Source organism: Notothenia coriiceps, unplaced genomic scaffold (genome assembly GCF_000735185.1).
Source record: "Notothenia coriiceps isolate Sejong01 unplaced genomic scaffold, NC01 NC01_scaffold00037246, whole genome shotgun sequence".
Taxonomy (NCBI): Eukaryota; Metazoa; Chordata; class Actinopteri; order Perciformes; family Nototheniidae; genus Notothenia; species Notothenia coriiceps.
Window position 1 is genome coordinate 7,919,738 of NW_011369947.1, and position 13,984 is coordinate 7,933,721.

Sequence of the window (13,984 nt, forward strand, 5' to 3'; positions counted from 1 at the left end):
GGCGGAAATGAAGTGCATTTGTGTAGGGTTATGGCGCTACCCGTGGTTTGTCGCGTAAACTTGTCTATAGCCTACGGATGAAAATTACAGGCCTCTCTCATCTTTTTAAGTGGGAGAACTTGCACAATTGGTGGCTGACTAAATACTTTTTCCCCCACTGTAGGTACCGTAACAAAGTATTTGTACTCCACTATTTCCCACCTCTGGCGATTTGAACTTATTTTTGGCACCACCATTTAATTTATGTGATGATAATGTGTCCTCACCATATCAAGCTTTCCGTCGTGTGCAGTGAGGGCGGACATGCCGTATGTGGCCATGGTGCAGGCGGCCAGGGAGTAGTAAGTGTTCATGGCTGTGCGATGCTGGTCGTCTCCGTGAGCCGTGACTGCAGAGTTGAAGCTGGGCCAGTACATCCACAGGAAGATGGTACCTGAGAAATAAAAGCAGTAAGGACAGCATTCAGTTGGTTGATTGGATTATGTGATGTTAAAGCTGCATTGGGCAATTCCACCTATGAGTCGTCACTGCTAACGACATGTTTTTACAGTGATATGTTAGACCTGGAGGTTAACCAAAAGGTAAGAGAAGATACAAGTCAAGATCCTTCTAAGAGACAGAAGTTCAATACTTCAACTTGTGTGTCTGTTCAAAGCTTTGATCAAGACCCAATTTATGTAATTCCAGTTAAAGGGGATAAGATCAAGAACACCAGTTTTCTTGAGTTAGTTTTTGTACTACTATTGACAAGAACAAAGACAAGGTCCATTGCTTAAAGGCTGCTTTTAGACTGACCATGCCAACCCAATGTTATGAAATAATGACTAAAAGAATTGACAAAGTACAACACAACAAGGTCGGCTGCTTGCTGATTGAATCTAGGAAGCATTATAACTTTTCAGGTAAGGAGGACGACAAAACCCAAATGAAAAGCAAACAAAAGTCAAGAGTCATTTGTGTTAAAGTCAAATTAAGTACAGTTTCTCTTTGGTAAAAACTTATTTTTTGTTTAAACAAAACACTGAATTTCAGAGCAATTTCCTTCTAAATCCAATATATTGTGGAGGAAAAGCATTGGATTTCAATGAGTTTCAAGGTGACCAAACCTGACAACCTGAACCCTGATTTGTGTTGAAATCAGTTGGACATTTTACATTCCTTAGCAAGACAGATGGAATCACAAGCATAATTTTAGATACAAATAAAAGTATTCTTGTCGACAGCGAACAATAAAACCCAGCTTGAACTGTTATTTTTTTATATATTGATTTTTGTGTTCTTTTATCTTAATGTGTGCATATGTGTAAATGTGTCTTTTGATTGTGTGTAGGATATACATATTTTGCAAATTTGTATACATATCTGTATAATTTTATTTTCGTTCCTACACACAATCAAAAGACACATTTACACATATGCACACATTAAGATANAGTCCTCTCCTCTGATGTTCAGGTGTATATCAGTATGTAGTGTCTCTACTTTAAAGAGTCCTCTCCTGCTGATGTTCAGGTGTATATTTTCGTAGGAGCTACCAGTTTAGAGCTGTTGCTGAAAAGAGGTGCACTAAATAGCTTTAAAGCACCTCCAGGTAAAAGATCATGAAGTGAAAACAAATACAAGTGTTTGACAAAATAAATCACATAACTCAGGCTTCATAACCATTTTGACTCTCGGTTATTATTAATAAATGTTGACTATAAAACATTGTAGTTGCTGGACATAATATATCACAACAGTAGGTTAAGGGAACATTGGTGTTGTCAATATTCTTTAAATGTATTGCACAATACCATAGAGACTAATAATTGAAGGAAGCCTTCATTACCCACACCCCTGACTTCATTCCACCTTTAAAAAGTACAGTAGAAAGGGGGCGTGGTACAAGTGACACTGCATTATTCATGAGGCAGGTCCTGTAACAACACATATTTAGCAGCAGCTCCGTGTCTGTCTGAGAGTTTCTCCTCCACACACCCACACACACACACACAGCAGCCTTCTGTCTCTGCACCCCGGGGAGCGTGTGTGTGAGAGAGAGAGAGAGACAGAGTGTGTGCAACTACTTTCTGTGCTGGATCTTTAATCCCCCCCGTCCTCAGTCAGCCTCTCTTTTGCTCGGGGAAAGACAACATGACGGACGCAGCCACCAACATGAGGCTGAAGCTGCCGATCACCTGCTTCATCCTGCAGATCATCCTCATCATCCTCTTCGCCACCTTGGTGCAGTACGACCACGGCACGGACGCCGCGGCATGGCACAACGGGAACCACACTTCTGAGTCCGAGAACGACTTCTACTACCGGTACCCAAGTGAGTGTCCCGGGGACAGGAGGGTCAGGGGTCAAATGCTCTGAATGCTAAAGGTGTCCAATGATGCTTTTTAAATGTACCTTTGTTCTTTAGGACAGGGATAATAAAGCCAGGAAAATACAACACAGAAAGTCAGACTTTTCTTTAATTAAAAGTAAAGAATAACCTTTTTTTTGTCAGTATTCACCGTTTCTGTAACTGATGCAGAGCTTTAGTGCAAAAGCCATGATTTAAAACAAAAATAACATCATGTGTGACAACTTATGATTCAACAATGCTAAAGAAAGGTGATGCAATGACTACTTCTGCAAAACGGAAGCTTTAGTTATTGGATATATGACATGACATACAAAGGTTGCACCAAAGAAAGGTATGTGTGAACTCCTCCAAGAATAATCCTATTTTACTTTCTAATAATGCTTAATATATGTCTCAAACAACATCATCCTCTCCAAATGCTCTGAATGCTAAAGTGTGTCTGAATTTAAGTAACAGCAGTTTGTGTATCATTACAGTTTGCAAACTGGAAAGAATGGGTGCTTTAACATGTTTTTAGTGAAATACAGAGCTTTGACTACATTGCAAAAAAAATGTCTTGGAAAAAATACTTTTAAAAGGTTTTTAGTTGAAATGAAGGGGCTTGGCAATACGTGTGGGGGAAACTTCTGTGGAAGTTTCGGTACGGTAAGATTTGGAATATTCGATGCAAATTAAACAAAAAACATGACGATTAAGTAGAACAGAACAAGTTTTAATTATTTAATGAACAATTATTGTTTGTTGAAGAACGAAACAGGAATGTCGAGTTAAATATTATATATATACCTCTTGCTCTTCAGTGTCCTGTCCAGCCTTGTTGAGGAGGCTCTGTGTCGGCTCAGAGAGCCTTAGGTTTGCCCGAATGCCAACCAGTTTTTCCACTCTCACATTTGTGAGCCTGTTGCGAACCTTTGTGTGGTCTCAATAGCCATGCAGTAAGCAGTGTGCTTTGGGATGGATATTCAAGTGCACTTGAATGGCATCTGTTTGTTTTAGTCAAGATTATGCTAAAATATACTTTCCCCAACTATATTTAAGCTCCCTATGAAGAGCCAACTTCATTGTTCCCTAGTAGCAATGCAGGAGGAGTCACCGACTCAAAAGGAGACACGGGGAGAGCTGGAGCTTTGATGGCAAACACTGATGGTTTATTTGGAGCTTCGGCCGGAGAATTCACAAACAGACAGTTATTCATTGGAGAAACAATGTGTATCATCAGATTTGAGATATTGTGTTATTGTAAAAAGTGAATCCTGGTTTCAGGGGCTGCATTTCAGTAACATTAAGTATTTGTCTGAATTCACCAGACTTCTACTACCGGTACCCGAGTGAGTGTCCCGGGGACAGGGGGTCAGGGGTCAAATGCTCTGAATAAAATGGAATTTATCTGTGGGTAAATTCAGTGGTTCAAACAGCAACAGGTTAAGATTGAAAAACAGGACAGATTAATACATTAAAGATACAATTAAAATGATATACTGTTAAGTCCTTAACCCACAACACTAAGATAATAATAGATAAGAAGGCTAGAGTTGGGAAATGTTTGCTTGCAGCAGCAAAAAAAGACATGGCATTGTCAAGTAAAAAAGGTATATCAAGTCAAAGTCAGCTTTATTGTCAAAATGTCTACATGTGTTATACATCCAGAAATCTCGAGATACCGTTCCGCAGCACAGACTGCTAGCAGTCCAGTAGCAGAGAGTTCTCCTCCAGCCAGAGGAGATTTGTTATAGAGAGTTATTGCAGTGGGAATGTTTTCCTGTATCTGTCCTTGTAAATGCTAAAGTGTGAATGAATTTGAACTGTTACTACAGAATCTTTGCAAACTTGAAAGAATGGTGCTTTCTCAAGAAAATAAATCCAGATTGTGTCAGTCTTTTGTGATAGGTTGCCATTGCATGCACAACTTTTAAAAGGTTTTCAGTTAGAAATGAAGGGGCTTGGCAATACGTATCCCACTTCTGACAGTTATTCATTGGAGAACAATAGTATCATCAGATTTTAGACATTGTGCTATTGTAAAAAGTGTTGTCTGCTCCTGGTTTCAGACAGTAACATTAGGTAAATATTGTAAGTTATGATTCAACAATGCTTAAGAAAGTTGATGCAATGGTTACTTCTGCAAAACTGAACTGTAATTATTGGATAATGGCTTAACACACAAAGAAAGGTGTGTGAACTCTTCCATATGTACCATTGAGAATAATCCCATTTGCCTTTCTAATAATGCTTAATATCTGTCTCTAACTACCCCTATCCTCTCCTACATGCTCTCCAAGTGATCTCAATAACTGTAAGTATTTCCTTCCTGCATGCTACCCCAACTTACTTACATGTTTTAGAATCATTTAGTTCCTGCAAACTCATCAGGTGGAGATGCAGTTTGTTGTGTGAAGAGAATGAAAGCTCTCTGCTGCACTAATTGGACGCGTCCCATTCTCTCCGAGTTCATAGAAATGTCTTCCGGTCCGCTGGAGGAAGATCCATTGATCGTTCATTTCCTCATTTACACGGATTGATGGTGTAGAAGAAAACGTGTTATTGCCAAACACAGGCCGCTGATTACAAATGCATTCGTAAAACACATTGTATACCCTTTGACACCGTGCACACAAAGTTAAAAGCTGCTTTTGCATTGAGCAACCTTAATCTATATTAATAGCAGTGGGATGAGTATGTAGTTGGTTTTACACATTTGATACCCTTTGACACCTGCACAGAAAGTTAGAATTCGTGTTTCAGCATTAAATACTCTGAACCTATCAGTAAAAAGATAACATCAACTCCCTACTAAAGGATGTGAATATGAGTCGTGTGTTTGATTTTGCACTTCAAACTTAATTGGATTAATTAATAAAACATAAAACCACAACAAACATGCAGAAGGAAGGTATATTTGCAAGACACTATCCCTGGGGGGTGTCCCAACATGGTGGGGGGTCCCGGGGCAGAGCAGAAAATGAGGAGAATGTAGAGACGAAAGCTTTTGAACTCTTAATGAAATCTCAAACAGCTCATGAAGCTCTCTGTCGACACTGATGTGAAATGCCATTCAAACGAACCCCGCAGGGAGACATTTAACACCTGCACCGGTGGAGAAAAGTAGAAAAATATTTTTGCTTTAATTTGAATATTTCCAGACCGATTCTTTTAGACTCAGAAATATTTTATTTGTCATAAAGCGAGGACATTTAAAATGCATCACAGTGGCAAAGGGACAGTGTAGATAAAATATCAGTATGTAGTGTCTCTTCTTTAAAGAGTCCTCTCCTGCTGATGTTCAGGTGTATATCAGTATGTAGTGTCTCTACTTTAACAGTATGTAGTGTCTCTACTTTAAAGAGTCCTCTCCTGCTGATGTTCAGGTGTATATCAGTATGTAGTGTCTCTACTTTAAAGAGTCCTCTCCTGCTGATGTTCAGGTGTATATCAGTATGTAGTGTCTCTACTTTAAAGAGTCCTCTCCTGCTGATGTTCAGGTGTATATCNACCGGCTCGAGATACACTTTTTGTTATATTCCATGGAATGCTCTTAACATCCCGATAGCAATGAATAGTGCTTTGACAAAAAATCCATAAAAAAATGTCATCTGTGGAAGCCGTAGTACTGCAAAAAGCACAACCAATCATCTGAGTCGGCCCGGCTAAAATAACTGGATGGCCTACCTGCCTGTCAGCCTTCCATCTGTGCACAAACTTATCTCGTGCCCTCATTGGTCATGTGCGCGTTCGTGTGTGTTGGAGGAGGGGCTCTGTAAGGAAATGGCAGATTTTTTCCGGCTGTGTATTTTCAAATTCTAGCGCACTCGAGCTGGTTTCTCCAAAATGACCTACCCCACCTTTAAGCACTGAAGAAATTTGACGAGTGATATCTCTCGTGAGTAATTAATAACCCTGCTTTATTATTTGTCAAATCAGTAGTTTGTTTATCAGTTTAATGTTTGCGTTGTTTAAAATGGATATATGTTATTGCTGCTGTTACATGTCATCTAGGTGAACCTGACACTTTGGATTATAAAACTGGTATTCTTTCAATACTCAATAGAAACAGATATTTTAATAAGATGTGAGCTTTTAATCAAACTGCACAACCTATTAAAGAAACACGTGTTCCAGAGTCCTTCAGAGGGAATAAGGAGGAAAGTTGTATCAAATTTCCCCCGGCATCAAATCATCCATCAGTTTAGGTGGAAATATGTGAAAGTCATAAACACTTCTGTACCAGAACTGAATTATCTGCCATCTAGATCCATATCTGCAGATTCTTTGGAACTTCTAGAATTGAGCGGCTCCTCAGAGGTTTGGTGGTGCACAAACTGATACACAAAAAATATCAAAGTGATCAGTAGCTAAAATAAAAAGTCCTTCTCACACAGTAGGCTACTCATAAACCACCGAATTTGCACTCAACTCCCCTGGATGCAGTTATTCAGGAACTTGTGTCAATAAGCTCTTAGTTCCTTCTTTGTTCTTCACTCATTCTTTAGTAACTATTTACACATTCCATGCAATGTACAGCACACTTACATGTAACTTAGCAACAATACAAGGATATAAATAGATCCCTTACTCTAGTCTGTAATACATTTATTACATTCCTAAAGAAATATTATACTGCTATATGTATTCACCAGATTTAAATCATCAATAGTTACTTTTATTCAGATCATTTCTTAAAAGAAACATGAAGCAAGCGGGCTCAACAAGTTTGCCAGAAATATGTTTAGGGAAATCAAAGATAACTGAGTTTACATTCACACATGTCAAGAACATGCAAAGCAGATTAGAATCAGAAACGGGTTTATTACCAGGTAGGTACGTACGAGGAATTTGACTTGGTGTGGTGCATACATAAAAGTAAAATAAAAATAAAAATACATAGATAGAGAACTATTTTAAAAAGACTATAATAACATTATAAATAAATAGCTGTCACTCATCTTTAAGATGCCTTTCATTTAGAATGTGATTTTCCATTAATTTACCAAGGGGTTGGACCAAACCTTTATCAAACGTTTACAAAAAGTATTGATTGGCAATCAAACTCATTATTTAAAAAAAGCTGTGGCAAAGGGATGTAAAATGGGATGCACCCCATTGAAAGTGCATTTGAATACAGTTGACGTAAACAGGTGTATCGTCAATAGTTAATAGGCCCCTATAGTATGTGACAGGTGAGGTTTGTGAATACCTGCAGCCACGGCCCTGACAGAAGAGGGAGTTGTCAAAGGAGGCGTGGCCGCAAACACTATTTAAATGAACTGAGTCGGGAGTGCACTAACTCTGGATTTAACACGGCAGAGGCAGAAGCATCATTACATCGGGAAACTACAAGTCCTTTTCTCACATAAAGGTGTCCAGCAACGAAACCAAAGTTTGAGTCATGTGTGGTAAGTGTCCTTTTTTTAATCAACTTTATAGAAAACTTGTTGGAAGTGAATTATTTACACACCAACATTTCCTGACAGTCTCCTGCTCTGCCAAGTTAGACCGATGCAATGCGTTAAAAGCGAGGCATTCCCAACGTTATCATATCATACAACTGTTCTCTTGTGTTTATCATAATCTTTTTAAACAATTTCTGAGCTGAAATAGCGGGATAAGTGTTTTATTAGCTGTTTATTCACGTGTGGGTTTTTCAGAATGCAGCTGCGACGTGTCAGTATTTTTGACAAGCAGGTCATTCCAGTTACTGTCAAACGCACAGAAGTGAGGTATGAGGCTATGATGTGGCGCTACTGAAAAGCGGTTTACACCCAACCTCCATAACATTAAGTCGAACCATCAGCGGTATTGTACACTTGGATATACTTTCCAGCAGTTTACAGCCCAAAGTAAATCTTTAACAGCACGTCGCCCTCTCCTGATCTGCAAGGAAGAGGCCAAGGCTGAGGGAGTGAACAGCAGCCTGCCTACCTGGCTGCTCCAACACTGCGCGCAATGTGCGCCCGTCAATGGCCAGCTGTGTGCTTAGGGAGCAGAGCTGCCCGGAACATTCCCTGACACACACACACACACACACACAGTTGTTTAATTGAATACAATGATGCATCAGCTTGACTAACTCATGTAATTCAATATAATGAGATGCCATTTATGCAAAGTAACACAGCTGGAATCCTTGATCAGCAGTGTTTTTCCTAAATCATCTTCCCTTTTTTTTAAGTGGATATTGGTGTCATCTCACAACTTATTGCAGCTTTTTGTTCAGAAATTCATTGTGAATTTAACCTACATTTCTTTATAGTGAACTCAAAAGAAGTCCTTTTTTTGCAGCCCTGTAAACTCTGCCTACATGGCTTCAGAGGGTTTAAGTTCTGTCTCTCTTTCTCCCTCTCTCAAAGGGATCTTTGCCTACCTGAATTACCAAGTGCCTCGCACCAGAAAGGAGATATTTGAGACGCTGGTGAAGGGACTGCAGAGACTGGAATACAGAGGGTACGATTCAGCAGGTAAGACACTCGGCTGAGCCGTGTTGCCACACACACACACACACACACACACACACACACACACACACACACACACACACACACACACACACCCGCATCCACAAAAGCTTATAGTACTCCTTGGTGTCATGTCTTAAAAAAATGAAATCTTTGCTAATTCACAAGCACAATCTGCCTGTAATGATTTGGAATAAACACTATTTACGTTACTATAGCAGTAAAAAAATATAGTCTCATATACTTGATGAACACTGAGAGGAAAGAAGCACACATTGATTATTTAAATCAGATTCTACTTCACATATTTCTACATTTCATGCAAATACACAATCCTAATGATCTTGAAAGAAAGGTAGCAAAACACGTACAATAGGTGAAGTGTCTTAGAAACTTTTGGTATAAAATATTTTAGCTACCACTACTCCTTAAAAATCTTCAGTAACATCTAACTCAGAGGCCGTTTCTCAATGTCGAGTAAAGCTGCTCCAGAGCCACTATTTTAAGCATACTACGTAATTGAGTGGCGCAGAATCATTGTTTGTGCTACCAAGCAAGCCTCCTCGACCTTGAGAAACACCCCGAGCCTCCTGCCACCCGAACATTTGATTGTGTTCAAACACACCCACACCTTGTGTTTGTTCATCTTATTTGTTTAAGAGGATGCCACTTAACTAAAGCTCCTTTCATGGCTGTTAGAACCACGTCATCACACACTGAAAAAACTGAACCGTTGACTTTATTTAGATATGTCAACAGATTTCACATAACTGTATGAGGTTAGTTGAAAGCAATATTATTAGATAATATTAGGTTCAACTTAATATTATGGCAGCACGCACACAGACACATGCTCACAATCCAATCCAACTTTATTGATATAGCACATTTAAAAACAACAGAGTTGACCAAAGGAATGTATATCAATAAATATATAAAAAGCTGCATAAATACATTTAGACAAAACCGATAGGGACAATAAAACCATACTTATAGCCCCAGACTGAAAAACTGTCATACACGATTCAAAAACAATATACAACAATATAAAACCCCAATTTAAAGCACAATAAGTAATATTACTTACTACCATGTTAAATCCTGTCTCACTATTCATAACCTATCTATCCCCTTTCTATAAAAGCATTACCTTTCACCCGAAATCACACTTGAGTACACTTTGAATCTTAATGCTAAGTGCTTTTCTTACCGCTCTATGAATCAATTAAACCCCCCTCCTGTCTGTTTGCAGGTATTGCTGTGGATGGCCCAAAGAAGACAGGCAATGAACACAACCAAAACACCATCTGCTTGATCAAGAAGACGGGGAAGGTGAAGGCCCTGGATGAAGAGCTTTGCAGTGGGTTCATTCACCTTTGATTCAGATCTGTCATGAAATGTGTTTGCTCAGTATTTCCAATTTGATATATCCATAATATTATCTGCGTACCATTTAAAAAGGGTTTTGAAATACTCCGTTCCCCCTACTTTGAATATCTTGCTTTACATTTTTCTGTCATTGAAGGGCACTGCAGTGTGTTCATGTCAGTGAAGGGATGTTTTGTGTTTTGTTTGTTCAGAGAAAGACTTACTTGACCTGGATGAGAAGCTGTTCACACACTTTGGCATCGCTCACACTCGCTGGGCCACACACGGAGAGCCGAGCGAGGTTAACAGCCACCCTCATCGCTCTGACAAGGAAAACGGTAATATGATATAATGTACTTTGATGCATGCTCACATACAGATCACATTTTGAATCACTTGATTGGCCTCCAGTAATAATAGCCTATACATCTTGACTGATCATTCAAACTAAAGGCCAAGATGCTAGAAACGTTAATTAAACAAACATTTTATGTTTTAATGATGGCTACACCCATCTTTTTATCATAGTTTTGTCAATAATGTATCTTGACTTTGGATCATGGTATGTGTTCTTAAGTCCAAAGAGTCAGTGAATATATTAAAATAAAGGAGAAACACTATTAACTTGTGTTTGCATATCAGTGGGGTTAACAGACACATTGTATTTGTCATTGATCAACTTTTGTTTACATGTCATTTATGATAACTTATCATCCGAAGTTGTCTAACTGTCACTTTACCAGTCTTTGCCCTATCACACCTTTTGCTGAACTTTTTGCTCTGACTCACTTTTCTTAGAGTTTGTCGTCATCCACAACGGCATCATCACCAACTACAAAGAGCTGAAGGCCTACCTGGTAAGTTATTTAATCATCAGGAATTTCTTTTGTCAAAATAAGCTTCAATACAATGCAGTGTCATTCAAGTTTTAAAAAGATTATACCATGTGACAATGTTTGGCATGTTGTTCTGTGTACAGGTTAGACAAGTATGTGTGGCTGTATATTATCAACAATTTTTTATTCAGCTGATCTATAAAACATCCTTGTTTTCTTTTCTTTTAAATAACCCCAGATGTCAGCTGAGACAACTGTATTCATTATTAATAATTCATTAAGTATTGACTTGTTAACGCATTATAAAGGTCAAACCTGGTTGAATAAACAAAATGATGTTGCCTAGCAATACTTTTGTTGATGGGCAGAAACAATTGAGTTACTAATAGCTGAACAAATCTTCTTAAAATAGAATAGCTTTGTTGCTGACATTACGAATGAGATATAATTAATTTAGCAAATCAAGTATTGATGAAAGTTCTTGGAAATGCTCTCAACTGGTCAATTGAGAAAATGTCCATGAATTGAAGTAGCTAGTTTGCAGACAACAATCCTAACAGACACCAACACACGTGTGACTATGATGCTAAGTCAACGTTTTTGTAGTTTGAACAAAATATCAGTTTTCCATCAGAATGTAAAAGGTATGGATCTCCTCATTAAAACTCTAAGCTATTATTGATGTTTGATAGTTTCCTCTATATCCAGGCCTACACCATATCAAGTGACAACAAGGAAAGATTTAGATGGAATTTGACTGACTGTATATTTATGTTTTTGTGTAAATTAAAAAAATCTGTACTTTCCTCAGATCAACAAAGGATATGAGTTTGAGTCGGAGACGGACACAGAGGTGATCCCGAAATTGATCAAATATGTTTACGACAACAGAGAGAATGAGGACATCGGGTTCTCCACCCTTGTAGAGAGGGTCATTCAGCAGCTGGTGAGTAACTCACACATAGCAACTCATAACCATAACACTGAAACGTTAAACGTTAACACAAACATGTGTTCCCCTTTACAGAAGCACAGTTTCTATTTAGCATGCTAATCTTTTTTTTGTTGTTAAGTCACTTCAAGATATCAGGGTTTTCTAGTTTGTTCTTCTGCCACTCAGCAGTGAAGGGGTGTAACTAAATTTGATTCTAAACTTGCACTTAAGTACACTTTTGGCATACATACTTTTCTTAAGTGATAAAAACAGAATTAACAACCTTTTTAAAGGGGCAATCCTGCTTCATAAGAACTTTTAATTTTGATACTTAAGTGCATGTTCATGACAATACTTCTGTACTTTTACTAAAGTAACATTTAACACATATATCTGTAAGAGACCATTGTTGGATGATGGTATTTCTACTTTACTTAATTAAAAGATCTGAGTACTTCTTCCACAACTGCCAGGACACACCCAACGATACACACACGAACAGAAACTAATTTACTCATTTTACAATGTAAACTTGAATTTCTTGTCCAGTAAACCGCTGCACACCATTACAAAAACAGTCTCTATAGCAACCGCCGTAACAGCATCATGAGCAACGTCATCTCGAGTGACATCATCACTTATAGAGACATATTTTTTTTGGGTGAGATAGAGCAAGCCTCTCTTTTCCATCGTGTGACTTTCATGCTCAAACTTTTGGTCGGAGTTGGTTCTCTCTCCTCAGTAGGACAGAGGAGGCCAAATCAGCCATTTTGGATTTGAAGTAATGGGAACCAGACAGTTCGACCCACCAACAGCGTCAGCACCATGACCCCCTCCCCCTCATCTCCCCGTCTTATCCCCCCCCCATTTCAACACCGCACACACACAAGCACACGCTGAGCCAATTCTGCTCCAAACCCCCGCAGGGAGAATTGCAGTTACTGCTTTCGAAACACAGCTGATGTTAAACAACAGAGGTCTTATTTCGATTAATAGAAANTCCTCAAGGCTCCATCTTAGGACCTTTGCTTTTTAATATTTATATGCTACCTCTGGCTGAAATTATTAAAAAAGAGCGATCTAAGCTATCACATCTATGCAGACGACACCCAGATTTATTTTAAAATCACACCGGGAGACTACTCTCCAATTAGAACAATGAGCAAGTGCATTGAGCAAATCACTGACTGGATGACTCAGAACTTTCCAATTAAACAAACAAAAAACTGAGATCATTGTTTTTGGAGCAAAGAAGGACCGATTAAAAGTAATCACAGAGCTTCAGTCAGCAGACTACAAAGTAACTCACAAAGCAAGAAATCTGGGTGTAGTGATGGACTCAGACCTGAATTTTAACAGTCACATTACAACAGTTACTAGGTCTGCATACTGCCACCTGAAGAACATATCAAGGATTAAAAAACTAATGTCACAGGATTTAGAAAAGCTGCTTATATTTTCAGTAGATTCGACTACTGCAATAGTGTATTCACAGGGCTCACTAAAACATCTATCAGAAAGCTGCGGCTGATTCAGAACGCTGCTGCTCGAGTCCTCACTGACACTAGAAAGTGGATCACATCACTCCGGTTCTGAGATCATTACACTGGCTTCCAGTCTGCCAAATAATTGATTTTAAAATACTACTGCTAGTTTTTAAATCACTAAATGGCTTAGGACCGAGGTATATAGACGACCTACTCCATCACTATGAAGCATCCAGGAGTCTCAGGTCTTCTAGGTCGGGTCTGCTCTCTGTTCCGAGAACAAACACTAAACATGGAAAAGCAGCTTTTAGTAATTATGCCCCAACAATTTGGAACAAACTGCCTAAATCGTGCACGTCCGCTGAAACACTTCCTATTTTTAAATCCCGACTGAAATCGCACCTATTTGCCGCTGCTTTTAATTGAGCTGCCCATACTCACACTACAGTATGCCTTTTTAGTCATGTATTCTGTACCTGCTGTGTTTATTTATTTAATTTATTTCATTACCTTTGCTTATTATGCCTGTTTTTAAATGCCTTTTTAATAATGTATTT

General features: G+C 38.7%; 2 protein-coding genes across 2 annotated transcripts in view; one reads left to right on the plus strand and one right to left on the minus strand.

Moving 5' to 3' along the window:
* Window positions 1-1,711, minus strand: part of LOC104965690 (ammonium transporter Rh type B-like) — an 8,141-nt gene extending 6,430 nt beyond the window's left edge. The window contains exon 1 of the mRNA XM_010794697.1: window positions 1,703-1,711. The gene's annotated coding sequence lies outside the window, so the exon portion shown is untranslated. The remainder of the gene's footprint in view (window positions 1-1,702) is intronic.
* Window positions 1,712-7,647: 5,936 nt separating this feature from the next.
* gfpt2 (glutamine-fructose-6-phosphate transaminase 2) overlaps window positions 7,648-13,984 on the plus strand; it is a 16,235-nt gene continuing 9,898 nt past the window's right edge. Inside the window, exons 1-6 of the mRNA XM_010794698.1 lie at window positions 7,648-7,743; window positions 8,698-8,805; window positions 10,055-10,162; window positions 10,383-10,508; window positions 10,969-11,027; window positions 11,818-11,952. Coding sequence (XP_010793000.1) covers window positions 7,737-7,743; window positions 8,698-8,805; window positions 10,055-10,162; window positions 10,383-10,508; window positions 10,969-11,027; window positions 11,818-11,952 — 543 coding nt within the window. The 5' untranslated portion in view covers window positions 7,648-7,736. The remainder of the gene's footprint in view (window positions 7,744-8,697; window positions 8,806-10,054; window positions 10,163-10,382; window positions 10,509-10,968; window positions 11,028-11,817; window positions 11,953-13,984) is intronic.